Consider the following 26,891-nt stretch of genomic DNA (forward strand, 5'->3'; position numbering starts at 1 on the left):
TTCAACATCAACATTACCCCTTTTAATTTTAAGCTCAGAGAAAGTACTACTACCACTTAATTTTTTGGCACATGAATGTCTCTTTTTGAATAGTGCACGGTCTTTTAGCCCTACTTAGCTTATCACTTCAATTGAAGTATTTAACAAATTTGAATTAGTTGAATAGTTAATTTACTCGTCTATTTAAGTAAATATATTTAAGTAAGTATTAAGAGTTTAAATTTTATTTTGTGTATATAGTAACTATTATTTAACAATAAACTCATAAATAAAACTTAGATGTATGATGAATTAATCTTTGATTTGTCAAGTTAAAATATGCTGAAAAAAACTTATCATTTTAATTTATATATTATTTAAAAAAAATGTTGATAAAATTATTTCTGAAAGAACAGAAGTTGTAATACATTTCAAAATGTGGCTTGCTTGGTTTTTCTTTAAAACTTTATAAATATGTTTTTATAAATAATTTTGACACTTCACTGTATTTGCTGCGATAAATTTGATCCTTTTGGATATTCCATACTTCTGATTTTGCAAAATGTAAAGCGCTTCTGGCATGGCATCTAGGCGCAGAAGCACCTTTCATATAGCTGTTGTAAGTTGTAACCTTGAGTTCTATTTAAAATTTTCTAACGAAACAAAATTTAAAAATAAAATTAAAGGGAAAAAAACATCAAATATAAAAATGCATTAGTTTCTCCTGTGTTTCATGCTTGATTTTAAGTTTTAAAATAATCAAAATTCTAAAAAAAAGACATTTTTTTTTCAAAAAATTCACCAAATAACGTATGATTATAATCAGTTTTCAATTATACAAATCATGCATTATTAAACTTGGATTGTAAAATCACTTTTCTCAAGAATTAGAAACAAACCCTCTCCCTAAACCTTAATATAGAACAGTAATAGTAACAAGTAGTGGTGTTGGTTTTTGAGCTTTTGGATTGTGTTAAACCAAATAAATGGTGTGCAAATTAAATTCAAATAAAGCAAAGCATATCAAATCAAAATGCAAATAGTCTAAGTCTATAGGCTATATATGTATAGTACAATCCTCTTTTAGCTCTTTTTATTTTCATGTTTAAGTAAGCACCACTGTTTTTACCACAAAAACCGCTGTAAAGACACACATGGGGCTAAAAACTCCTTTTCAGGAAATCACTACCGCTTTTTTATTTTGATATTAGGTTTATAGAATCTTTTTGTAACAATATCTAAAATTTGGTGTTTTTTATCTCATATATAGATCACAAATAGGAGAGTTCGATTTGTGAAGTTTAATTTTTTTTTAATTTTTAAAATACAAAATCGACTATTCAATTTGTGAACTTTAATTTTTTAAATTTTTTAGAACACAAAATCGATCTTCCGATTTGTAAATCCCAAAATTTAAATTCAGCTTTCCTCAAATTAGACCATCAGTTTTCTTCCTCCCCCAATTCGATGCCTCCTATTTGTGTTTTGGAATTAAAAAAAAAATCGACTCCATATTAATTAGAAACACACAAGTTCTTCGTAATTATGAAGAACACATCCATAAAATCCATATCCAAAAAATGAGCCAACCACTACTTCATAATTATTATATATCTGAATATATTTTACTCATTCTTTAAATAAAGTAATTAATATTTAAAATAATTAAAAGTGTGTTAATAGATTAATTAAATTGATTACGGTATAGTAATCAATATTTTTAGTAGTATAATCAAATATTTGTACAAATATCAAATAGGTCATGTTACAGTAAAGAATGAAATTTTGATGAAGAATAAATATTATTTTTTTAATAATAAAAAATTTACTAAAAATTTTTTATCATATGCAACATGCATACTTTGCATCAATTTAATTAATAAAAATCTTTATTTTCTCATAATTTTACTTTTTTTTTGCCGAAAAAATTATCATATCAAATATATATTGTTATGTAATAATTAATTTTTAGTATTCATGTAGAGATGATTAATTAGATAGATATATCTGTACCGTATTATAGTTAAGTTTTTAAGTATAAATTAATAAATAGTTGTAGAGTGTGGATAATACTAGCAATTAAATAAAACTGAAATATATAAACTAAAGAAGAATGATGAGAAAAAGTTACGTAAATTGTAGTAATAATGCAATGACAATTAATTAAGAAGCAGGAGTTAAACACAGAGAGATATTTATGTATGATTCGGGAGTAGTTAGTCATCAATGTATTGACACAGAATCAGAAATTTAATGGTTTTTGTCCCTTCTTGTTATCATAACATCACCCACTACTCCCAATCCAAAATTTCATCAGCTGAGAGATATCATGATCTTCCAGCACTCCACTACGCAGCTAAAATATTTTAAAAGTATATTTTAAGAATATAATAATGAAAATATTTTAATTTTTTTATTTATTTAATCAATTAAAAATATAAAAGTATATTTTTAATATTTTTTACAACTTTTTAATATAAAATTTTAGATTAAGACCATATTTTAATTAAGATGACTACTCACATAATAAATATTTGTATACAAAAATAATAATTAAAAATTGTTAAATAATTTAATGTATTTAATTATTGTCGCTAAATATTTTATTCAACATAATTAATATCAACATCTGAAATATCATCTTTGTATAAATAAAACATATTTTATGTGTCACTTTTAATTAATAAGGGACCCCCTTTTTCAGTTTTCACTTCATATATAAAGGTTAGCTAGCTTAGGTAGGTCAAAAGTAAGAACTATTTTTTCCAAGAGAGAGAGATAGATGGATAAGTTACTTGCATCAGTTGTATGCCACTTTCTTGGACATTTTTTCAAAGGATGTCATAAACCCCAATACATTTTGGTTCATAGCTCATAGCTGAGTTTCAACTATTTAAGACGTACATCTTGCCGTTTCCTCTATTATTTCAAAATGATGCAAGTTAAGTATAGTTAATTAATATTAATATATTTTTGAGATAAATTTGGTTGGAAGAACAAGTATTTGTATACTAACAAAATCTCAAAGGGACATTATTACGATGACTCAGCTGACAGTTGAATCAGATGTAAACTCTACGTAAATTTAATTTATACCTTAATTATCTAACAATGACAATGGATAGAGTCACACAACTCTTTGATAAAATCCAGGGTGATGGATCATCAGTTGTAAAACACACTGGTTATTATTTTACAGCTAATTGTTATTCTTCTATCATTTATTACAGCAAATATAATCGATTAATATCCAAATAAATCCTTAAAGTCTTTTTATACAAGTACTTTCATTTTCAACAAATTTTAATGACAAAATCACTCATTAACTTTTTATTTTACTAGACAAATCAATTTTCAGAACAAATTTTTAATAAAAAATTTGACAAATCAATTTCTATTGTTATCTAATGAAAACATTACAGCATTAAATTTTTTAAAATTCTTAGATTGTTAGTTCTTTTAGGCATTTAATCTGATATAAAAATTAATTTGTCTAACAATAAAAATTTAAAAGCTAATTTAGTTATTAGAACTTATTGAGAATTAAAATATCTAACTAAATTTTCTAAAGAATAATTTAGAATATTAATCAATCTCATACTGAGACACTTGCACACATTTTATTGCCCTTTTTTTTTTCTGTCAGGGCACACTTTTTTCCTTTTGTAAAGCTCATTCTTTCATTCGATATACTGGTAGGGTATGAAATGAAAATTTTCATAGATATGCATATGCTTGATATATACAAGTACACAGTTTATCTGGTAATGGCCATGAATAGCTTCAGTAATTTGTTAACTTCGTAGTACATTGTTACAGACCTAGCAGTTACACTCTTACACTACAATCATCTTTGGAGAACAATTTACAACTTTAGCCAAAACTACAAACGTAGAATGGTATTCCAAGCTATCTAGTAATAGTGTAATACGATCTTGTTACAAAAAGCAAACCATATCCCCCTTAATAGCATTAGGTTTACGATAGCAACCATTAAAAATGACTAAAACCAGACGAAAGAACAAACAATTAAAGCTCATTGAATCAATAATGGTAAGTGCCTAAAATGTCTACTAGTCCGCCGGGATAATTACACATGAAAAAACAAAATAAAATAAAACAAAAAACAAAAATATTCATTCTACAAATGTAATTCTCTTAAGACTTACCAAGCATTTGGTTTTTATATTTAATTCGAAGTTTTGGAGCACCAGATGATATACCTTCTGATGTCTCGGGTTTGGATTCAACCCTTCTGACCTCTGCTATCCTAGAATTATTATTATTATATCCACTGGGTACAACAGGTTTCGGCTGAGGAGGTTCTTCTTTCTTACTTGAATTTTCCAGAGAGGATCTTTTTGCTTCTTCACTCCGCAGTTTTGCCAATTCTTTTTCCTTGCGTTTCTTCTCTTTCTTCAACCTTTTTCGCTCTAGATATTCTGGGTCATCATGGTGCCGTCCCTTGTGATCCTTATGATCCTCCCGCTTCCGTTTCTTTTCTTTGCTTTTGTGCTTTTCTTTCCCACGGCCCGAAGCTTCTTTTCTCAATGAGTCTTCATCAGGGTCACGCCGTGCGATTGAGAGAGTCTGGAGGCTTGCATATCGCCGTGCATCAGCGTCTATGTTGTTGTCCTGGATAATGCTAGATGATGATGGATCCTCTGGCAAAGGGTGCGAATAAACCACACTTGAGTCGGCGGTGCATTGTAATTCTTTGACTAATTCATCGCCGTCACTCACAATTTTTGCACTACCTATGCTAGCAGTCATGCGTGAACCACGGTCGTGCCAGGAATTAACTTCCTCAATATTGTGATGACCAGTGCTTATAGTCTCTGCACAATTCCTCGGGGGTGCATCCACTGAAACCGAACTTGTAGGCCCATGATCAATATCATTACGACCGGCGCCTAAAGATCGTTCCGCTATTTGATTATCAGTATCAGCTCGACTGGCTGCAGAAGATTGTTTAACCTTGATTTTAATCTTCGTCTTCCGTTCATGGCTATTGGATATAGTATCAGCTTCTTTGGAAACTTCAATCCGAGTTTCTATTGGTGGCTCCTGGTGAAATTCACTATTTCGAGCTTCTGTTGGGGGTTCCCTGTGGAACTCTGTATTATGAGCCTCTGTTAGTGGTTCCTGGGGGCATTCTGCATTTTGAGTTTCCAATGGAGGAGCCAGGGGAATTTCTGTTTGCAGTTGTTTTGGAGATTGCATTGGTGGAGTTTCCTTCACAGCTTCGTCATGCACTTCTTTGCCAGCTTCATGAAGTACATTCTTGGCAACTTCATCAATCGCATCCTTCAAACCCTCACTCACGGCCAAATCTTGTGCTGGATTTTGGGTAGAGCTTGGCACTTCCAAAGGTTTACTATCTGGATCAAGAACAAATATGTTCCTCTGATAGTTAAAAGCATCTGTGAGACCCATTTGTAATAGTGACGATGATTAGACCAAGTTATTTACCAAAAAATTAAGTTATCAACAACATATATTAAGGGATAAAGAAAAAAGAACTATAATAACAAGTTCCATTGCCCCCACAGTAAAGCACCAAACATTGTGCCCAGAGGAAAGGGTACCAAACCTCAAAATAACCGAATGCATAATATTTGCAGAAAAAAAATCCAGACAAAGAGAGTTTTTCAAAATGGGGAATAAAGAGTAAAAAAGAGAAGGAAAACATGAGCTGAAAGAAATATCCTACAACAGGGAAACATCCAAATTTCATTGACTTCATCGAATTACAAAGGTAGAGTCAATGGACAAAGTATATGTCAATCATCACAAAGGTGACTAAAATTCAAGGGAGACCAAGGAAACCAAAAAAGGAGTCCCAATAAATTCTTTTGTTGAGAAGGTAAATGAAAAAAAATGAATACAAAATTGTGCAAGAGTATGAAATATTTCCACACAGATTGGCTACATAATTAAGTTAGCTGTTGATTTCTAGTAAGGAGCATTAAAAATAGACGAATTCATACCTTTTCGCAATTACTTGTAATATGCAAAACAAGTAGTGTCGGAGAAAGACATTATTAAAAGCCATCCGTCCTTCCATTAAACAAAGCAATGAGATGAGATTTTGGCTTGAAATTTCATCATTAGAACTCGGTCCTTCTTTCATCTGACAGAGTCGCATAACATGAGTGGCCAGTTTTAACTGCCCTGCAATGAAGGAGTGTAAATTTTCCAACACTACTTTAGAGGAAGCTATATTTAATAGAAGAATTAGCATATACAGAAACAGCAGAAGCAGGATTCACAAAGAAGATACATATATGTTTACCAATATTAGAGACCATATCTTGGGTTCATTGATCAAATGATTAACATTTTTGTATAATAGTTTCTCAAAAGTTGATAGAGTTATCATTTGTTTAATTTGTCAGTAAAACTTAGTTCAAATAAATAAACTAAAAGTTAAGATTTGAGCTAAGTATTTTTTTTTTTAATTTCTCTCTCCCTTCCACACTCCATATAAAAAAGAGATAAGCATGAATGAAACGTTTTTTAAAATTGAACCCTGTTTAGGATTCTCTGAAGTGAAAAAGTTAGTGGGACCTAAACTTTGGATCAATACAGTAAATTTTTTTGAACCGTGAAAGCCATCAAATTAATACGAAGGTAGATCTTTTGAGGATCCCAATCCTTCGAACCCATCCAAAACCAAAATTTCAACACTAGATGGACTTTTCTCATTTCTGAATTGGATTATTTCCTAGGGAATGGATTCACCACCTCTTAAGGAAGGCTCCTCCTGAACGTATTTGATAAATAGAAGTAATGCTGCATCAATGCCTTTCAAGTGGAATTCAAGATCAAGGAGGGCTCTGCTGGCTTCAATGCGAACTTGCCACATTGCCTTCAAATCCCTAAAAGGCTTCACAAGTTCATACACACGATCCTGTCGAAATCTCAAGTGTTAAATATTTTCAGTCCTCCTTTAGATAAAATAAGTGAAGAGTAATAAGAAAACACTTACAAGAGGAATGAACCCTGACAGCTTTAGCGCAATCTGAGCCAATGTCCGGATACAACTGATAGTCAAGATTCCATTGTAGCTGGGCATGAGGCTGGCACAAAATACTTTAAGAATGTAAAATATCCTTAAAAGTAACATGGATAAATCCAACCTACTCATAAAGAGATGTGGCATTCTACCTATCACATTGTAACAGCCGGTCAATGCGTTTAAGAAGTGATGACAATAGGAGGATACTCTGTCATCAAGAAGTCAGAAAAGAAGAAATTGTTAAAATTAACTAGCCTAATGTTTACAGACATTATTAGGAAAAAAAGTGAGAGCCTTGAAAGATCAACAATAATGCACACACTAGGTCGATCAACCTATCCAATGATTATTAGTGTTCATTTGCGAATTCTGATTCCAACTATAAACTAAAAGCGAGGATTATTCTGGAAAAGAACTAGTTTGGGATAAACTATACTTGGATAAAAAGAAACAAATAAAATGCTTCGATAAAAAGAAATAAATTATGGTCCAAAATTATAGTTTTAAGCTAAAAATAATACCTCTAATAATGGCAAGGAATTTTTTGAAAAATTTAATTATAAGCAAAAGCTAGTTCTTTTAGAATTATGATATTTTTATTACCAAACTAAATAAGTATCAAATCTTATGAAATATAAACAAATAGTTTCCTACCCTTTAATGTATTATGCAACTTTTTTCACACCCCACTACAAGATTACTTTAAACTTAATATTTTAAAACAATAATTGACTTTCACGCAAACAATAGAAGTGCTTAAGTTTATAGATAGTAAAAGTAACAAATGATACGATGTAAGCTCAACTAATCCAAACAGGTAATCACGGAAGTGCAAGAGTAACAGTCCATGAACCTGTTTCCCAAATTCAAGCTCGCCAACCGACTGAACCAATGCAGCAAGCCAGAAGACATCTGAGTAAGGGTTCCCATTGTTGTCATTGTACTGTAAAGTTTAGGAGAGAAATGACATCAACAATGAAGTTACAGAACTTCTATATAAACCAAAAGAAAGTACACTTTTTAAAAAGATAAAAAGTGTCATTGCCCACACAACTTGCATCATGAAACCAAAGAAGAATTATTAACAATAGAACTAGAAGTAACAAAAAATGATTCAGTACAACAGCTTTAAAGAGCAAAGAATAGATATAATTAACATAAGTTAAAATGATTTCATTTGTTGGCAACCTTTATGCCTGCAAAGACACAGATAATATCGACAATTAATACTCAATTTAACTCCCATCAAATTGGAGACTACAGTTCAGTTCATACAAATTTCCTTGTTTTCATGATTATGAGTCTATCTTATCAAGAATTCAAGATACTAAGAGGAATATATATTATATACACATGAAATAAACCATAAATAACTGAGCTTTCAAAAGTTCTTTTTACATAATTGCTTAAGTAAGCTATCCCCCAAACTGGCCTTTCGCTGTACAGCCAAATAGACCAGGAAATTTTTTTTTGAAAATTTGACAAGGTGTATAACATATCGTAGAGTAATCCAAAAGGCACCTTTAAAAGGATTTTGTATACACCTTCAGGATGAATTCCACTTCATGGAAGCAATCTTAAGTTAAACTTAGAAGAAGGAATTGATACAACCAACAGAAAATAAACAATCACCTTCAATAGTTGTAAAACAAATTCGATTGCCTCCCTTGGACTTTTCTTGTCTGCAGCTCTGACCATAGCTACAGCATGTGGAATGGCCTACAATATCCAATTATCAATGACTACATAGTTGCAACATGAAAGAATGGTTTATTTAACTAGCAGGCAAGCAGAATATACATGCCACTTAAAAACTATCATTGAATACACAAATTTACAGGTGATAAAAGGAGCGTTTAAACAAAGGAAACAGTATTTAGTTGTGTTTTCACACATAATAATTGACCAAAAAAAAAAGAAATGACGAAGATTTATATTCTGCAATTCTCAACACATTGAAACAAATACAAAGACACAAATACTGGAAATCAACAAGTGTATAGTTATTTCCAAACAGGTAATCATGGAAGTGCAAGAGTAACAGTCCATGAACCTGTTTCCCAAATTCCCAAGAATTAGAAGATTTGTCCCATTCCAATTAAAGATTTTCCCTTTTTATCTATTGTCTCTATAAAATAGAATAATTGAAAGGCAACTCTGGCTATGCAATAAGTTATTCAACTTTCATGGAGAATTGTGATGGGCTTGCTCAACTCTATTACTAGATAGCTGGAACGATGCTATTAGTAACAAAGTTACAAATAGATGTGGTTAGGCTGAGGCCTGAGTAGTCTCTGTATGGTATCAATGCAATAAAATTGTCGAAGAAAGTGGAACAGCAACTGTGACTATTATTAATGGGAAGAAAAGATAAAAAAGTCTTTCCAAATACCCAGCCTCAACATTTTATGCCCTCAGCTACCCTCAAACAAAAGCATCTAGGAATTAATACCGTATAAAAGAGGAAACAGAAAGAAACATTAATCGTTTAACTGACATGTGCATATTACTATATCATGGAAATCCATAGTAGGCAAACTTCGTGAAATAGTTAAGAAAAGTAGATATTGACAAATACAAATACAAATAAAAACGTTAATGCATTATTGAACACATCATTTGCATACAATCACGGTAAATAAAAAGATACATTTAAGAAAAAATGAAGAAACATTAAATGATGGCTTTCCTAAGAAAATATTAAGGAAATGTGTGTGAAACATGTATAATGAATACATATTTCAATCACACAAGACAGCAGGCATCATACACATCCTACCTCCTTGCATTACCTCAAGAACAAAATACTCAGCAAAATCATGAAAATCATTTGGCCTGGAAAGAATTGAAAACAACTCATTATCATTTCATTTTGTCAAATTTAAACGAGAGAAACTTGACAATAATTTTAGGAGACATACTTTGGGAGTCCAATGTCAGAGTCAAACCTTCGACTCTTATAAAATTTAATCAAATGAAGCAGGCCAGCGAAATCAGTTTCCTGCTAGCCAATGAAGTTAAGTCAAAATTTGATATCAAGTCATCATGAAAAAAGTAACTTGAATTGGTATATTGAGAATACGGGTTTAACATAAACTTTACTGACAGGAATGCAACAAATACTCAATACTTGGCAATAAGTTGATTCAAGAGCTTCACTAACTCTTTGACAGATTTCAAAGTTCAAGATGTATCTATGTGTTCCATGCATACTTACAGAACATAAAACTTAAGTTGGAGTTAAACATTGTGATAGATGTTGGGGAAAAAGTAAAAATTTAATTAGATGAATAACTTTTCTTTCCTAGGTGCAATAATAGTGTATCACAAGCCAATAATTACATCAAAGCACGATCTAACAACAATGAAGTATGAATTTAACAAGTATTTTGCAAGAAATTAAAAAAAATTCACAACGCAATAGGTAATTCAGCATTTAAGTACCTCAGATGCTGAACTCGCCAATGCAAATGCTGCTTCGATTCGTACTCTCCAGAAAGCCTTCAGTTAGGACCAAAAACCTCAAGATGTTAGCTTAAGATTCATAAGGAATCATTGAAAATTGAAAATGTACAGATAATAAGGACAAAAGACCTTGGAGTCAGTGAGAAAATTGTTGAGGGCATTTACAACAGAAAATGATAACTGGGGCAATGCTTCTAAGGTAGAAATCGCTTGTGCCTGAGCAATAACATCTTTATCCTTCTCTAATTGATTAATCTGAGGAAACCATATAAAGCATCATTTATCAATAAATATAAATCATTGCAAAAGATGAAATATAATATAATAATAAAATTGAAAAATAAAAAAGACAGGATCTTGTAATAGATCAATGATGAGATGCACTTAGCAAGTGTGGATATTTCAACATTTTTAACATAATCCCTTAGCTAAACCAGCAATACTTATCATTGTTGTTTAAGCCTAGTTTAATTAAAAATTATACATGATCGTATTGGATGAAATCCCATCATATGAAATATTAAAACTCCACAAATGGTTCGGACTAGGCTAGAGTAAAACCATGACAATAATAGAGCAGTAACAAATCTCAACTGTTCATAAATTAAATAACTTTGAAAAATCAATTAGCTATGAAATTGACATGGGCTTATCCTTACCCACATCTGTACTGGTTGATTAAAATGAATCTCAGCAAGGTACTCCATGTCAGGGTCTGCTCTGATCCATAACAAAGGGGACTCTGTACTGTTACGTCAGATAAAGATGTCAGAAACTAAAAACAAAATAAGAAACAAAAAATATAAAAAAGGAAACCCAAGATACCTGGAGCGTACATCCATGGAAGGTACATCACCATTATCATCAGAACCATCTAGTTTTAGACCTTTCTTAGGCTTCTGAAAACGTCTAGCAGCAAGCTTAGAGTGGCACTGTATTTCTAATAGTTGCCATGCTTCTCCAGCCATTGGTAGAATTGGATGGTCATACATTCCATCAAGTTCATATACCCTGATACTCATCATCCCAGGCCATCCACTGTCACCATCTCTATTTTCAGTATTTGGATTAATATCAAGAGCTGATGTACTTGACGTCTGTGATGCTGTGCATCCCCTCAATACAGCCAATTCAACAATATTCTTCCTTTTATTATAGGAAAATCCCATCCTTAGCAATAGCAAACAGTAACTCATCAGAATATGAATAAAGGAATCATACCAAAAATGAAATATAAAAAGCAATAAGTGAGTCATTATTTTATACCTTAAAATAGGGCATCCACATGAACCAACCCACCGAGGGAAGAAATCTTTAAGAAATGGTCGTTCAAGATTTCCAACCTTATTGGCAAAATGCCGAAACTGCATATCAAAACATACCAGTATACTAAATTCAACTGACCTAGAACACATTATTTGTAAATGAAGTAATCTTTAAACACATCTAAATCTAGACAAGGTTTTTAGAATTTCATGGTTTAATGTACCAGAAGCAATTACCTCCTTAGTACTAAGAGTCTTCACAGAACGTGTTTTATCTTGAGCACGAGAAACTACTGTTTGCAAAATCTGGAAATTTTTAAACAAACAGAAACAGTAATAGTAATCGTCAAACCCCTCATTCAATATTAAAAAATTAAAACACAAGCAACACAGAAAAAAGATGCAGATTATGAATAATGGGAGGTGAGAAATGCAAGGAACTACAAGTAAAGATAAAAGGTCTCCGTGGACACAACCTATCCTAGCTTATATGTAACTTCAGTACATATGCATAATGATCAGAGCTGACAAAAGTACACAATTACTGATTTCATCTGTTTCAGTATTTTACTACAAACATCCACACAAGCTCTTCTTTTGGGTGAAATCTTTTGAAAAGGATCTATGTTGTGGGCAAGCATGGCCTTCAGCAAGATCCCATCCCCCCAGACTAGGAAGGCACATGGAGATCAACTATAGTGTTTATTGGGGACAGCTGCTCCATGCAACTATATCAGGTCAAGTACTATGGAATATGGTAAAACATAATGAGTAAAGCACTATTCAGAAGCACAAGTTGAGAAATGCCAAGGAATCTCACTCTACGGAAAGATTCAGGACCCATCTGCTTTTCCAGCATCTGAAGAATTGCCACCTGAACAAAATATGAAGCATGTGTTACAATACTAAACAATCAAACACAATGTTGTATTGGTGAAATGCTATATGATTAAACGAGATTGAAGATAAAAGAGGAACGGAATAACTCACAGCTTTCCACGATCTTATTTTTCCATACAAACCCATATAGTGCGTCCCATATAAATCCTTACAAGAAGATGAACAGCTCAAAGCTGTGGCTCCACTACTATCAACTTTACAGACAGCGCAGTTTGCCTGTAGATTGATTTATACATAAGCATACAAAAAGAAAATCTAATTAACATACTATCCGGTTCACATTTTCATCTCATGAAGTTCACTTCTGCATTTTCTTACTTAAAATGACAGACAACAAAGTTTAATCATAGCAATTGGAAAAACAAAAAATGTTGAATTAGAATGAAATCATATTTCTGTTTGCTACTGAAAAAGTCAAGATATGTCAAAATAGAAGAAAATCCTAGTATGAAATCTGGAATTCATTATCAGGCATTTGAATCAAAACAGTTTCAGAAAATTAAGAACAAGCATGCACCTCCCAGCAGCAATTTTAGAATAAAAGATTTGAGACAACCTTTAAAGTGTGTATTTTCATTAATTGTCTTGTCTCAGCTCAATATGCTAGGTAAATAAATTAGCCTTTGTACAGATCAGACTATCCCATAAGTTAACACAAACCTTGTATCTACGATACCGCGCCTCATTATTGCCCAAATGTTTCTTAATAAAAAAATCTGTCAAGAAACCAGAAAGCCCGTCCAAAAGCCATTCTGAAAATAAGCATTCAGCCATAAGTTGGAGAAAACAGGTTTTCTACAAAATTGACAAAGAATCAGAAACTGAACAAGCAATAGGACAATATTAAGTAAGTACTAAGTTACCATCATCTGGTCCCTCGGGAGTGATATATACACCAAACCATTGTCTTGCAAGAGCATATGCAAGTTTTATCCTTGTATCAATGGTCTGTCAGAACAAACACTAGTGCTGATCAATAAGCATGCAAAACAGCCAAACTTCATGCAGGAAATTCACGTGTGAAAGGAAAAACAGTTCACCATTCCCTCAAAAGAATCTGATTAAAAAAAAAAGGAACAAAAGAAGTATAATAGTAAGCTAACCTGGTCGATAAGCTTTTCATCAAACAAAACTTGAGAACTAAATATATTCATAGATGCTCCTAAACTCATTGAAGAAACTGCCATCTCTGGCTCTATGAAAACTTGTTTATAAGAGTTAAATGGGAAGTCTGCAGAAAGATAATCCTTATAGCAGCTGCTCGCCAATAAAAATAAAAACATCCAATCATTATACAAATTAAAAAACTATATATATTTCAGGCAAGAAAATTGCAAGTATCGCAAGTTAAACCTGAAGGCGCTATGAAAATATTCCACTGTATTCCGCATCTTTGACAGATTAGGTAGCAAACACATATGTGATATAAGACTGAATTGGTGATCAGGAAGAATTTCAAATGGGGCTACAGCCAAAGATATCCACCTTGCAGCAACTGGAACATCCAATTTATATACATATGTTTTCCGAGGAGGATTATCCTTGCTTAAAACCTGAACAAGAAAGGAGATTCAAACATACAAATTTAACAGTGCAACGCATACAAGATAGAGATAGTTTCTTCGAACAAAGGAAGACAACTTCGAGTGAAATCTAGGAAGAAGGGATCATCTAAAACATAAAAGGTCAGAGAACAGGGTATCATGTATAGTTATCTCATTGAATGAACTAGCAGTTTGTCTTTTCTTTTCCATTCTGTCTATTAATTGGAGAAGTAATAATCCATAAATTATTAAGTGGAATTTTCAGATGCGATAGTTTTGGAGAAATGAAGAGAGAGAGAGTGTGTGTGTGAGAGAGAGAGAGAGAGACTAAGTGAGAGAATCTGAATCTGTATTACGATTATTGTTACTTTGTCTTGTGCTCAGTTCACTCTATATATAGAAGTACAGTTCAGGGGCAGAGAAGTCATTCTAATCTCAAGTTAGTTTCTCAAACTGATCTAATTCTGAACTGCCTACACCTTCTAGAACTAAGGCTCAGCTCACTCAATTAGGATGCAAGGCTTTTTTACAATTTTAATCATTGTGGTTCTGGACTAAGGTAGCATCAACCAAAGAAAAATATCAACAGAAATAACATTCTTTTCCATCACAGAGAAAAGGAAATCTCACTTTCCCCTTTTATTTGTGTGTCATGGAAGCTGTACACACAGTGTTAAGCTGCTTCATAATATTGTGAAAGCTAAATGTGATCTTCAAAGGCAAGAGAAAAATCATGAAACTAAAAAAGGCATGCCCCATAGGAACCACAGTTTAATAAATCCTCAACCCTAGAGATGCATGCGGTGAGCATGGATTGAACATGCAACCTTCAGATCTTCAATCTGACGCTCTCCCAACTAAGCTATCACCGCAATTAATGCACCACCAGCAGTGCAGAGTTGTATTCTGAGTGAAGGTAACCCACAAATCATACACCACCCAGAGTTATACCATGATGACAATTTGTTTAGAACATATTATCCCAAGAAAAAGGAAAACAAGAAAGAAGAAAGAATGAAGGTTGTACTCAATCCAATCCAAATAGAAAGAGGAGAAAAATGAAAATTTTTCTGTAGTCTCAATCCTCAGATTTTTTACATCAGGCAATCCACAATCCAACATATACGATTACATGCATCTCATGACAGATTACAGTTCCTTCTTAAAGCTGAAATTCCATCTTAAAGTTATTTCAAGAATCTAACAAACAAATATTGAAAGGTTGGAGAACCACAATTACAAAACAAAGTTCCAGCAGCATATTTCCCTGTCCTACCAGACACATCATAAAATTCAACGCAATTAGGTTGCGGAAAAGTGTCCCCACTCATCACCGTATGAATGGAAGAAACAATTCCAACACCTAATGGTAACCAACTACTATCATATGTACTTAAGTTTATCCTATTTTACAAATCTTAGGTTCTTTCAATGAAGCCTACAACTATGGCAACAAAGCCTTTTCTCAACTAGGTAGGTACAGGTGACTACATAAACTAAATGACGTCTTTTATGTCCTAGCATAAACTGTAACCATATCCATATATAAGCCATTAAATTGTAAGTTATTTTTCATAATACCTTCACACACTCGGTGTCCATTGTTGGGAAAGAAAAATATCATAATTACAACTTGAAATCCAAAAGAAAGCTACAAACGCTTGCAAGTTGCAACAAAATAACATTCTTAAACATTAAAAACTTGTGAAAATAAGTATAAAACATACTTTCAGAACTAGAATCCCAAAACGTAAAATCTCATTCATCACTACCTGATATAGCAAGCTTCCGGTACTAACAGCCACAAGATTGTGTGCTACAGTGAACTCCAGGTCGTAGCTGGAAATTAAAAAGAATAATAATAAATTTAAAAAATGCTTGGAGATGATTAAGTAATTAAAAGCATTATGCATTGCCCTGCTATTATCATACCAACATCGCTGTGAACTGTCGTCTATACAAGGGAACCAGCACCTCGCTCTCCTAATCTGGTTATCAGTGTGAAGAACATTATCTTTGAAATGTATCCCTGTCTCCGCCTTCTCTATCCAATAGTTAATACGAACGACTCTTACATTCTGCACCCAACATCAACCTACATCAGAAAACACAAATAGTAAACCTCCCCACAAACAACTCATTTCCCACATTCTACCACCATATTCCAGTTAAACGCTATGTTATCCACTACTTTATAGTAGCCCAACTTTACAATAAGCAGGCATACAAGTGTCACACACAATTTTTTTATTTTATTTTATTTATTTTTTAAAAAGGGGACAATAAGAAGAAAATGGAACACAAAAACAATCATGGGAACCCATTATAAATACATCCGTACATACAAAATATATAACACAACGTTCAACATTTTTTGCATTTCTATTAACTTGGGCACATAGCTAACTCAACACATTACTACACAGTACACACGTGGCAAGCACATATCAAAACCAATGTATGTCCATTTACTCATGTCACTCCAAATTACATAAATATTTACAGCATATATAAGTTTCACTAAACTTTCAAAAATTGTTCAGCATCCAAGCGCACAGGACAGCAACTATAACCTGCTTAGGCTCAGCAGAGGAATGAAACCCATTTTCAGAGACCGGCTGCTGCTCGAGCTGTTCACTCTCAGCCTTGGCCGGCTTGCAGCAGTTAATGAGCAAATTCGGCACCAGCTCCTTCTCCAGAGCAGACAAGTACACTGAGCCGGCAGCGTCAGCAGCCGAGGCAGGCGAATCGACGGAGCTCCACCTCCTGTCATCGTCCTCCGCCTGCTGCTGGTGCTGCTGAGGATAATACTCGAACTCAGTGGGCTCACCGTCGACGGAAACACTCTCAATCCCCAAATTCTCAGCGTGCAGGCCAACGATCCCAATCTCCGGCACGGCAATCTCCAATTCAGTATACCTGCAGCTCAAAAAGCCACAACAAAATAAAAAAACTAAAAAAGAAAGAAAGAAAGATAGAAAGAGAACCCCTCTCTCGAATCTAATCGAATCTAAGTTGAAGGGGAACCACGAGAACAAGAAAACCTAATCAAGAACCGCAAGCAGAGAACATTTGTAGTTGAGAGGAGAAACGGGAGGAGAAAGGGAACTGAACTGACCCGTAGACGAGGCGTTTGTGGAGGTCGATGGAGAGGCAGAGCTTCTGGTGGTGAACTAGGGCGCCGGAATTCTCGGGTTTAGGGTCCTCGTTCTTTGGCTTACGGGGCTTCGCCATGACACGGAGACAGAGAAAAAAAAAAGAGAATCGATCTTCGGGTGACGATATAGTGCGGGGTTTTTATGTCGTCCCCTGCCTACTAACAACCTCATTTACTTGTTGCACCTGAAATTACCTTTTAGTCCTTAAAACATCATAATCATAATCTTCCTGGAATGAGCATATGCTTCTGGATTTTAGAGCATATAATAAAAAGTATAATGTTATTTTGAATATACATATGTTTAGATGTAACTTGTAATATTATTTTATTTATTAGGGTATGAATGTAATTCATTCAAATATTTTATGCACACTAAATAATTTATCTTGAAATAGAATAATATGTTCATCAAACCTCATTTCATTTGACTCTGCTTCATTAATTTCTATCAATCTAAAGATAGCCTTATGCCATGGATGTTTAAGAGTGAATGGAATGTTATACCAAAAAGAAAAGAGCAATGTAATATATTTATGTCATCAACTATGATCCTTAAAAATTTCAACCAACATTAAATTTTCTTTCTCAAATATATTTAATTAAAAATTATAGAATGTTAGTGAGGGGCAAATTAAGAATGTCTGATTTAATTTAATTCCTTAAAACTAAATTATATAAAGAGGAATTCTAAAAAAAACTAATAAAATCTATTATTTTTATAAGTAATTAATACAAATAATAAATTCAGATGACCTTTACCATTTTCTCTTGTATATAAAATGCAGTGTTTTAGAAAATGCATCTTGTTTGAACATCTCGGATAAGAGATTCTCCTTCAACAATGAAGAGCACGTCACTACCAACAATCTAACCAAAAAACCCTTCAAAACCCTCTTCGGAAACCCTAAAACCCTCAGCGACTATGGTTGACCACTACAACAAGTACGAACCCTTCTTTCTCTCTTCCAAGTTTGGAACTGTACTAATTAATTTCACTTAAAAGTTGTTTACTTTTTAGGTATTTTCCAATTTCACTGGGAGTTGTTTGTGTGTTTGAATTTTGTGCTCAGACTTGTTAAATTAATGGCGAGGGCTTTCTACGATGACCTAACTAGCAAAGGTGATAATCAGCCCAAGACCGGAAGAACCGATAACAGAGGAATCGCTGTGGTGGTGCTCGATGCCCTCACCAGGTTCCATTTTTTTTTTCTCTGAAGACCCTTACTTCGTGTTAAATTCCGTTGAAACCGGTGGAATTTAGACTTGGTTGAATCGATATTCAGTTATAAAATTAGTAAAAAGAACTTGGAGATAATGGAGTTTGATTTTATATGAAAATTTTAAAATAAAACTAAAAACTTAAAAGGTGTATAATGTTAGTTTGCATCGTTGCATGGACCAGTGCACAGTGAAACTAGGCTAGTTAAGTTTCGTGAAGTCTGGATTTGGTTTTGAACTTCAAATCGGGGATGGTAAGGAAGTGTGGTTATGATACTGAAGTCAACAGGGGTAAACTCATTTGAATTGTAAAGTGAATTTGAGATACTGGAATTTTCATTTTTAATATTTTCTCAGTGTGATGGGCTAAATGCTGCTAATTTTCCTGGAATAGTGCTGCACAATGAAACCGACTTAGTTAGGTTTCATGAAACCAACGATTTGATTTTTGAGCTTGAGATTCAGATGTGAGGAAATGCAAGAATGATATTGGTTGAACTTGATGTATGTAATTGTAAAGGTAGAACGTGCATTTGTTCATTTGTTTGGGTTTTCATTGAACTGCTCTACTGCTCCAGACGACAATGGGTTAGAGAAGAAGACTTGGCAAAGGACCTCAAACTGCATACAAAACAACTTCGGCGGATCTTGCGGTTTTTTGAAGAAGAAAAGATCATTACCCGAGATCATAGGAGAGAGGTAATTGTTTGGTTCTATCCGTTGATTGGTGGCATTTTATGAATTGGTAATAGGAGAGGCAACTAATATAAGCTTATAGCAATGTAAAATTCTCTCTTCATCAGAATCATCGTGTGTTTTCTATTTATCACATTAAAAATTAATTAAGGGATAATGCTTATTCCTGGTGCTTATATGGAGCCTATACTATGCGAGCATTTAAGCTGTTGCAAATATGACTTGATTTAGTCATATCTTTACATTTTGGATTGGATGTTTCCCATAATCTTGACATTGTAAAGATGTGAAAGGATTTTTTTATTTGGGATCATGTGATTGTGTTTTTTTTCTTTACCACGATTGTTGTTTTGCTTCTATCGTGCCATCTTTCTGTTCTTCTTTTTTTCCCCTTCAAAATTTGTATTTTCTTATAGTATTCTCTAGATCTCGAATAATGAAGAGTAGCTATGTTCTTTTAAGATTATTATTTTAGAGGATTTATCATTTTGTTTGTTGCCTCTAAGATCTAAAGTTTGTTCATTCTATTTTAATTTTAAATTGATCTGTAAATGTGTTATTTTTATTTATTTTTAATTATTATTGGTTATTTCTAGATTTTTATGGGCAATTGAGCATGTAAATGTTTTCTCCATCTGTTACCTATCTTCTGATTTTACCACAGACAGCAAAGGGTGCAAAAATGTATAGTGCTGCTGTAGCTGCTACAGCTGATGGTCATCCGACAGCCAGAGAGGGAGAAGAAAAGGTCAAGCTGCACACACACTCTTATTGTTGTCTGGATTATGCACAGGTTCATCTCTTATCACTTATTCTTCTATAAATTGGTAAAGTGTAACTCCATCAATGATATTATTATTATTTATTGCACAGAGAAGGGAAACTCAATGTTATTTTGCCTGTTTCTGGGACAACTTTCTTAATCAGTAAAACCAAATTTTACCCCTCTGTCGTATATTGAAAGTCAGTTGAATTTTGTTGCAGATATATGATGTGGTTAGGTACAGACTTCATCGGATGAAGCATAAGCTGAAAGATGAATTGGAGGATAAAAACACAGTTCAGGAATATGTATGTCCAACCTGTGGGAAAAGGTTTTAGTAATTCATTGTAATTTCATTATGATGATTTTTCATAGTTACTTAATGTATTTCCATTCCATAATACTTGAAGCTATGAATTATTTTAGATATAATGCTTTGGATGCACTGCGGTTAATATCTTTTGAAGATGAGGACTTCCATTGTGAAAGTTGTAATGGAAGGCTTGAGGTTGAAAGTGATAAGATAGCTTCTCAAGAAGCAGGAGATGGAGATGATAACGTAAGGAGACGACGACGGGAAAAGTTAAAGGACATGCTTCAGAAGATGGAGGTTCTTATATAATTTTGTTATGCTGTTCATTTCAGTCATTAGCTTTATATGATGGATTATTTCATTTACAATGGTAATTTTTTATGATGGATATCACTGTTGTTTCCTGTAATTGAGGAACTCTTTTTGAAAAATGTAATTTTCTAGTAAATAATAACTTCGAAGTTGGGTCTTGCATTTATGGATTAAACAAGCTGAGAGGAACTTTGTTGAAACTATTAGAATTTATTATCCATACTGCTGTTAGTGTTCCAATTTACAGATGTGTCCTTAGCTTTTATGCTTCTATTAATTGAATAAAACAATTATACCTATTGTACACATCTGCTTGCATACACTCTCTGTCCCGAACTTGAATATAAAAGTTATCCCTCTCCAGTAACAACTGAATTCTCTCCTCCCTCCCATTTCCTTGCTACTGTGTAGTCGGTTCTGTATGTTTCCATGATTCCATCTATCTGGTAGCTCTTGCAGTTTTAAGTCCTAGCCAACTTCCTTTCCCTTTATTTTTTTTTTCTCACATAAACTTCAGTAGCAGGAGATTATTTATCAAAATTCCTTTCAGATATCTTGTGTTTCGAGTTCTTTTTAATTTATATAAATTTTTAAACTCTTTCATTTTACTGATGTGAGAAACCCATATTACATGCAACTGGAAACTCACTAACTTCAAAGTAGGAGGAGACCAAGGGGGCCAAGAGAACCCTGTTTTCCATTCTCCTATACTGGGTATAGGAGAGGATCAGAGGAATGAAATTGGTGTCATTTCAAGACTGGCCACATTTTTATGGTGGCCTAAATTTAGTGGGCAGCTGGATTTGTTGGTACTATGTTTGCTTCTTTAGAAATGGCCTGACACTCTTTGTAGCTGAACTCGACAGACTTGCAAGTTTAAAGGAATTCAATGACCTTAAGAGTTTTAAACATGGTCCAGTTTATAAGTCCAAATGCAACTTTGATATTGCTGTTCGTTGGTTTAATTTTGTGTGGATTTCATCACATTTGTTAGATTTTACATAGTCTTTGTTTATTGTTGCTAATGCCTCACAATTCATTTTGTTTGTGATGACTATTGTACTTGTGTAAGTGCAGGTACAACTTAAACCATTAATGGACCAACTCAGTCGGGTAAAAGACTTGCCTGTTCCAGAATTTGGCAGCCTTCAAGCATGGGAAGCACGAGCTAGTGCTGCAGGGCGTGCTGCCAATGGAGATATCAATGCTGCTGATTCTAAAATGTCTCAGATGGGATATAATGGAGCATCAATCCCTTACAGTGGAGATACTAAGGTAACATTTTCCTGTTTTGTTATTGTTTTTGGAATGCAAACATGCTGGGAAGTGACGACGCATTGCATTCTTTATCCTCTGTTTTCCAACTTTTATGTATTGTTTTCTGTTTTGGTGATCCAGCTCCACTGTGCAGATGCAAGGCAGCAAATTTTATCTTAGGATTTGAATCTATAGGTTATGTTGAATAGAATTGCAGTTATTTTGGGATTAATTGAGATATACTATGAGGGGTAGAAAGAAAAAAAACATTTTTCTGCAGATGGCTAATTTTATTCAAAAAAGAGTCAATCAAATTGGCCAGACTTAAATCTTCCAGTGTCTATTATAATATGGTTGCCAACTTCCTTGAAGATCTTGGTTCTCTGTTTCTTTTTCCTTCTCTATTTACTGTTATGTGCCCATAGTTGAATGAGTTTTAACCTTTTATCACGAAATTATTCATAAATGAATTAATAATAATTGAATATGGAGGACATATATATATATAGCACTCAGGTTATACCATCATGAATGTGCGAACTTCTATGCACCCCTTGATTTTGACATTGAGAATATTGTTAAAAGCTGTAAATGCTAAGTAGGCTATTGATCGATGTGGGCAGGTTGTAGTTGACTTCAATGGAACTGAAGGCAAAGGAGAGGGTATTAAGTCCGAAACTGAAAGTACATCTCTAAAGGTTTTGCCACCATGGATGATCAGATCAGGGATGGTTCTTACAAAGGAACAGCGCGGAGAAGTGAAGCAAGAAACAAAGATGGATGGGACTTCAACTTCCATAACGGCACAGCACACAGATGACAAAAAGTCAACAACTGAACAAGATGACAATAAGAGTTTACAGGCCTGTGAAATTATATATGAGCTGTTATTTTTTTCATGCTTTAAACAAATTCTGTGCTATACCTAGCCCATGTCTCCCAAAGGCATCTGAACGTCTGCTTTTTTGCTAAAGATCTCTGCCTCCTTGTGTATTTTTTACAGGATGAGTATATTAAGGCTTATTATGCTGCCTTACTTCAGCAACAACAAGAATTGCAAAAGAAACAAGAATTGTTAAATACAACTGAATTAGTTGATCCTTCTAGCAGTGCTTCTGGCCGTCAGGTTGGTGTCAAATCAAAACGTGACGATGCCGAGGATGATGGTACTGAGTGGGAGGAGACTCCAATTGGAGGTATCGTTTTAGCTTTCTGATATAATTAGACTAAAATTTGGGTCCTTAAAATTTAACTCCTGCATACCGGCATAAATCTGATTCCTAATATTTGTAAATTACGAGAAGTGGCCCATCTCCCCTTAAAAAGTAATTAAATAAAACAATGATTAACATTTGAAATTTATGTGATTGATTCTGAATTTGATTATACTGTTGTTTTGATTTTTGTCTTGGTTAATTGAAAGTATATTCTTAGTATGCATGATTGTCTCTTGGATGGCCATATCCATATGTGGAGCTTTATCTGAGGGTTGACTTTGAGAAGTAGCTTTTATAATTTTTTATCCGAACTAATTTTTTACCAAGACAACTATCACCAAAATTTAATAGAAATTTCTCTGAATTTTTCCTTTTCTTTATATGTTGCTTTCCTTTGGTTGATAATCTTATCATGTGTCTGCTCATTTGTGCACTGGGTCCATTGTTAAAGGCAACGGAAACGGAGGTTTCAAGGTTGCAGATTTGAATTTGAATGTTCAAGCTGAGGAAGAACCTCCAGCAGATGAGGAAGACGAAGATGACATCGACTGGGAAGAAGGTTAATGAATTTTTGTTTCTTTGAAATAATAAAAACAAAAAGAAAACTAGTCAGGATGATGTAGTAATGGCTAACCTATTTGTGATATGCAAGAACAAGGTCTCGTATTATAGTCATGCTGCTTGCAAATTATGTTGTACCATAAGACTATAGATAGCTGTTCATATTATATTATTATGGGTTTGTGCATGTTGCTGTGGTGACTTAGAAAGGAGACTTGGTGGTAGTTGACTTTTGAAATAGTTGGTAAAATCATAAGTTATTCATCATATTTTTCATGACCAACAACTCTGCTTTGAGACTATAGATAGCTGTTCAAAGAATAGTATGCTTCTTAACTTAATTTCATTGTGTTGGTGTAGTTGTACCATTAAATTAAACCAAAAAGAAACACCATTTTTTTTTTTTGTGATGGCATTACTATTTATCAAATTCTCTCTCTCTCTCAACAAAGCTTCCAACTTGCAAGATCCACCCAAGTTGCCCATTTCCCAAAGATTTTAAGAGAGATGGGCAGAAGTTAGTTCGTTCTTCCCTTGCATCTTCAAAGTCAAACATGATTTACTACAAGATTACTGTTTAAAATATTAAACCAAGTTGGGTTGGTCTAGTGGTTAGTTCACTAGTTCGCTTAAGCAAGTGTCGAGGGTTTGAATCCTACCTTGTGCATGCAGCAACTCATTCATGTAGCAACTCATTGGCCAGTGACAAACTCTTAAAGTTCCAATCTGCGATGGATTAGTCTTTGATCTGTCGACATAGTAAAAGTTTTACAACACAAATATGATTATTCAATGCTTCAAGACAATAATAGCATGATGAAGAATCAGAAATGGCATAGCAAGATACAAATTTTTAAAGCATTTCAATCAATATTATTTGAGCTGAAAAAATTGTGTATTCCTGTCGAGGCAACATGCTTCCGTTGCTCAATCATCCTCAATTCTTGAGGGATGGATATACAATATAAGATGTGGAAATTTCATCAAGATTTTTATTCGTACATACAAATCAATCAAAATAAGCATTATATTGATAGAAGAGTACAATTCAAGCAAGTGTTTTCTGTTTTCCTATGCAACTTTAGCGTGTTCCAACGAATATACATCATTATAAATATATGGATGGGCACAATATAGTTCACAACCTTATTATAACTAATTATTACTAATATAAAACTATAATGTGAAGCGGATCTAGATATTTAATGCCAGCTTGATGGTGCTGAAGTTGAAGGTCAAAACTCAACTCAATAGTAACAAGGTAATGTAGTACTATATGCTTAAAACGGAAGAATTAAATAGAAAATAAAACATTATAGTTGTAAGTCTTCCTTTTCTTTTTCCCTTAAATTAAATAAATCAATTGTCGGTCAATACTTTTTTTTTTAAAAAAAATTAAATTGTGGTCAAAATAAATAATCTTATCACTCTTTTTCTCTCTTTCTGCCGACTACTATACAGCATGCTGCCATAACGTGCGTTTAGACGAAACATATATTTAATAGAAAATTATAGAAGTAGTAGTAGTAATAATAATAAGGGTAAATACCTATTTCGATTCCTGGAATAATTTTTTCAAAGAATTTTGAAGCTCCTAATAAAAAAAGATTTCTTTTTTGTCTTTGATATTTAACTTTTTGGAATTGATTAGCTCTTCTCTCTGTGAATAATTTTTTTTCAAAACATACTTATGTGACACGTTAATCACTAATATATTATCTATTTACTTTTTATAAGTAAAAACAATTTAAAAATCACTAATATTTCTTAGTTTTATACCGTAAATTTAGCTAATGTATTTGAAAAAAGTAACAAAAAATATAAAAAAGAAACTAAATAGCATTGACAATTATTTTTAAAAGACAACAAAATTTACAACAAAAAAAATTTGTTAATCCTAGTTGATTCTTAATGGATAAATCAACTGTTTAACATGTCATGTAAGTTTATTCTATTAATACAGAGAGAAAATATTGATAGAGAGGTCTCATAAAAATAAAAATTAGGGCCGAAAAAAGTATTTTTTGTTGAGAGCCTTGTTGTCTTTCGAGGTAATTGTAAGGTCGCTTATAATTTTTCTTTAATAATAATGGTAAAAAATAAATTTTTTTTTGGCACTTGTGTTTCCATTTTGTTTTCATCAATTTCAGTTGCTTACTTGCTCTGAAAACTAGTACTAGTATTAATGTAGGTGTCTTTGTCTATCACACATGAGCTTTGGAAATTTAGAACTCATGGTTTGACAAAATTTAAGAGCCCACCAAATTCTACTAGACAAAAGTAACTTTCAAGATGTTCTTCCATTCTTTCCATCTCTATCTTTTTTGATATAAAATGACTCTGTTACATGTTTAATCGATTAGAGTGATTGGATCAATACAAGATGCTTGTGTATTTGGAACCCAACAAAATTGGAATTTCCTTCCTTCATGTCAATTAGTAATTTAATTATCCTAACTTTACTAACTTAAAAAAATATCTTTTTCACTAGTTTTACAATTTAAGAGTATGTTTGATTTGTATTTATTTCAATCTTTTTTATTTTTAGAATTTTATAGAAAAAAAAGAAAAAAAGAAAAAAAATTATTTTTTGTTTTCACCTATTATTTCTTTTCCTAAGTTCTGAAAATAAAACAAAAATAAAAATAAAAATACAAATCAAACGTATCCTAATATTTCATGTTTTGAATATTTTGGCTTTTCTATCTAATCTTATTTATCTTTATGACTTATTTTTCCTACATAATCATGTAAGAGTCATCCCTTTATTATGATAAACTAAAGTAATGACTATCTATTAGATTCTAAGACCTGAGTTGTATGATATTATTCTATATTTTAATAGAAGAGGTCTTGTTAGATATATACATAGATATAGTGGTAAAAATATATACCTAAGTGGTAGTAGCCCTATATATATAGTCATATGGTAGAAGCAAGTTATATATAATTGAAGGTTTGACAATTAATTGTTTGTGGTCTTAATGAGGCATATGAATGTTCCTTGAACGCAAAGGAAGCTTCATTGGAAGAAGAATGCTCGACAATTCTGCCTCCTCTCCGCATATACTGCACCTTCCATATTAACTCTCTCTCTCTCTCTCTCTCAAATTAAATTATGTTATATAATTTATAAGCTAAAGTCTCATGGAAGCAAGCACTCTCCCATGTCAAACTTTGGTAGCACCATTTCTTATTCATACTACTTAGCACCTTCAAG

At 33.0% G+C, this 26,891-nt stretch overlaps 3 protein-coding genes and 1 non-coding gene across 8 annotated transcripts; 1 reads left to right on the forward strand and 3 right to left on the reverse strand.

Annotated features, from left to right (window-relative positions):
• Nucleotides 1-3,998: 3,998 nt before the first annotated feature.
• On the reverse strand, nucleotides 3,999-5,416 carry LOC110274202 (transcription initiation factor TFIID subunit 2-like). The gene has a single exon (XM_021128239.2). The coding sequence runs from the start codon at nucleotides 5,413-5,415 to the stop codon at nucleotides 4,138-4,140; it is 1,278 nt and encodes a 425-aa protein (XP_020983898.1). The 5' UTR covers nucleotide 5,416; the 3' UTR covers nucleotides 3,999-4,137.
• Nucleotides 5,417-5,932: 516 nt separating this feature from the next.
• On the reverse strand, nucleotides 5,933-17,441 carry LOC107471178 (transcription initiation factor TFIID subunit 2). Of its 4 annotated transcripts, none has more exons than XM_052257871.1 (24): nucleotides 17,293-17,441; nucleotides 16,748-17,093; nucleotides 16,107-16,252; nucleotides 15,947-16,013; nucleotides 13,984-14,183; nucleotides 13,734-13,887; nucleotides 13,494-13,578; nucleotides 13,291-13,382; nucleotides 12,721-12,846; nucleotides 12,551-12,604; nucleotides 11,968-12,036; nucleotides 11,732-11,829; nucleotides 11,291-11,635; nucleotides 11,125-11,212; nucleotides 10,595-10,720; nucleotides 10,445-10,501; nucleotides 9,922-10,001; nucleotides 9,793-9,835; nucleotides 8,633-8,719; nucleotides 7,854-7,943; nucleotides 7,150-7,208; nucleotides 6,971-7,061; nucleotides 6,727-6,892; nucleotides 5,933-6,153 (listed from the first exon to the last, which is right to left on the reverse strand). In XM_052257871.1, exons 1-24 carry the CDS (start codon nucleotides 17,406-17,408, stop codon nucleotides 5,948-5,950), a joined length of 2,991 nt encoding a protein of 996 aa, XP_052113831.1. In that variant the 5' UTR covers nucleotides 17,409-17,441; the 3' UTR covers nucleotides 5,933-5,947. The 4 variants fall into 4 exon arrangements, 3 of the variants coding, with proteins under 3 accessions (XP_052113831.1, XP_052113841.1, XP_020983893.1); XM_021128234.2 differs by having other exon boundaries at nucleotides 5,966-6,148; XM_052257881.1 differs by lacking the exons at nucleotides 9,793-9,835; nucleotides 9,922-10,001.
• On the reverse strand, nucleotides 14,974-15,046 carry TRNAF-GAA (transfer RNA phenylalanine (anticodon GAA)). Its single transcript has one exon. It is a non-coding gene; the product is annotated as a tRNA-Phe (tRNA).
• A 672-nt stretch (nucleotides 17,442-18,113) lies between the features above and the next one.
• LOC107469309 (uncharacterized) lies at nucleotides 18,114-23,858 on the forward strand. Of its 2 annotated transcripts, none has more exons than XM_016088691.3 (10): nucleotides 18,114-18,276; nucleotides 18,405-18,527; nucleotides 19,131-19,251; nucleotides 19,913-20,041; nucleotides 20,233-20,342; nucleotides 20,438-20,621; nucleotides 21,714-21,911; nucleotides 22,517-22,756; nucleotides 22,897-23,089; nucleotides 23,562-23,858. In XM_016088691.3, the coding sequence occupies exons 1-10, from the start codon at nucleotides 18,257-18,259 to the stop codon at nucleotides 23,672-23,674; spliced, it is 1,431 nt and encodes a 476-aa protein (XP_015944177.1). In that variant the 5' UTR covers nucleotides 18,114-18,256; the 3' UTR covers nucleotides 23,675-23,858. The 2 variants fall into 2 exon arrangements, with proteins under 2 accessions (XP_015944177.1, XP_052109003.1); XM_052253043.1 differs by having other exon boundaries at nucleotides 18,126-18,276; nucleotides 18,353-18,527.
• Nucleotides 23,859-26,891: the final 3,033 nt, after the last annotated feature.

This window comes from Arachis duranensis, chromosome 1 (assembly GCF_000817695.3).
Source record: "Arachis duranensis cultivar V14167 chromosome 1, aradu.V14167.gnm2.J7QH, whole genome shotgun sequence".
Lineage (NCBI taxonomy): Eukaryota > Viridiplantae > Streptophyta > Magnoliopsida > Fabales > Fabaceae > Arachis > Arachis duranensis.